Raw genomic sequence first — 1,263 nt, 5'->3', positions numbered from 1 at the left:
CCCTGCCGCTCGCCCGGCCCCGCCCGCTCCCGCGGCCTGCCTGCCCGTCCCCTCGTGCCTGCTCTCTCCCGAGGGGCCCTCCCTGGCCCGTGGCCGCCGCGCGCTGGCCCTCCCGCCTCTCACAGCGCGATGTCTTGCAGACGCCCAACACGTTCGCGGTGTGCACGGAGCACCGGGGCATCCTGCTGCAGGCCAACAGCGACAAGGACATGCACGACTGGCTGTACGCGTTCAACCCTCTCCTGGCCGGGACCATACGGTAGGGCCGCGTCGGGACCTGGGCAGCTGTCCGAGTCTCCGCCAGGGGGGATGGAGGGCCTGGGGGGACCTTCCTGAGGACGGGAACGCCCGTTTTTGTGTCGTTGCTGCTCACACAGAATCCCGAGATTTTCAAACTTTGTTGCTACCAGCGTCAGCTCTCGCTCAGGGAAAATGCGTCTGTGTGGGGGGTAGCCAGGCCCCTCCTACCTCGGGGGCTGATGGGAGAGCGGCCGCTCCTGCCCAGTCACAGGGACAGGAAACCGAGGTTGAGTCCCTGGTGATACAGGAGCCAGCAGGGGCCCAGGGACATCAAGCAGCCTGGAAGGCTGCTGTGGCCGCCCCTCCGGGCCTCCGCCACCTCCGCCCACCTGACCGCTGCTCGTCTCCCGGCCCTCCTGCAGGTCCAAGCTCTCCAGAAGGAGGTCTGCCCAGATGAGGGTCTGAGCCGAACACGCCCCAGCCCTGGACACAGCCAGCAGGCCCGGCCCTGCCCCCCCGCCCCGTTATCTCGCCACCCACCGTGTCATCGCCGCCCAGCACCCCCCCCAAACCAGACAGCCAAGGCCCCTCCTCCTGGGGACACCCACGCTGGGTCCAGCGAGCCCCACCTCTGGCCAGGGGACCGGCATCACACGACCCATCATGCTCCCAGCAGAGGCCACGTTGTCACTCTCTCAGACGTGCCCTGTGGGGAGTTGGGAGAGGCCACGAGTCATGGGGTGTCGCTGCCATTCTAATATTTTTTTAAGCATAGACAGACTTATAATTAACATACAGTAGTTAGCGACGTTGAAACGGTCCACTCAGCAATTAATGATAAGACTGTGTTCTGTTTATAAGTATTTATTTCTAATGCCTTCACACAGACCTGCGGGGTTCAGGTGGACCTCGGCCCCGCTTAGTCCCATGCGCCTCTCCCAAGCCTCTTAGGGACAGACAGGGGGGCAGCCACCCCGCAAGGCCACGGTGAGGAGGTGCCTGGGCGAGCGCTCCCCTCCGGCC

The 1,263-nt window shown here is 64.8% G+C and overlaps 1 protein-coding gene across 1 annotated transcript in view; it reads left to right on the top strand.

Annotated features, from left to right (window-relative positions):
- Positions 1-705, top strand: part of KIF1A (kinesin family member 1A) — a 58,814-nt gene extending 58,109 nt beyond the window's left edge. Inside the window, 2 exon segments of the mRNA XM_023521080.1 lie at positions 126-259; positions 663-705. Coding sequence (XP_023376848.1) covers positions 126-259; positions 663-705 — 177 coding nt within the window.
- Positions 706-1,263: the final 558 nt, after the last annotated feature.

The sequence above is a fragment of the Pteropus vampyrus genome, unplaced genomic scaffold, assembly GCF_000151845.1.
Source record: "Pteropus vampyrus isolate Shadow unplaced genomic scaffold, Pvam_2.0 Scaffold291, whole genome shotgun sequence".
In the NCBI taxonomy this organism is placed as follows: Eukaryota; Metazoa; Chordata; class Mammalia; order Chiroptera; family Pteropodidae; genus Pteropus; species Pteropus vampyrus.
This window is presented reverse-complemented; position numbering and strand designations above follow the sequence as displayed.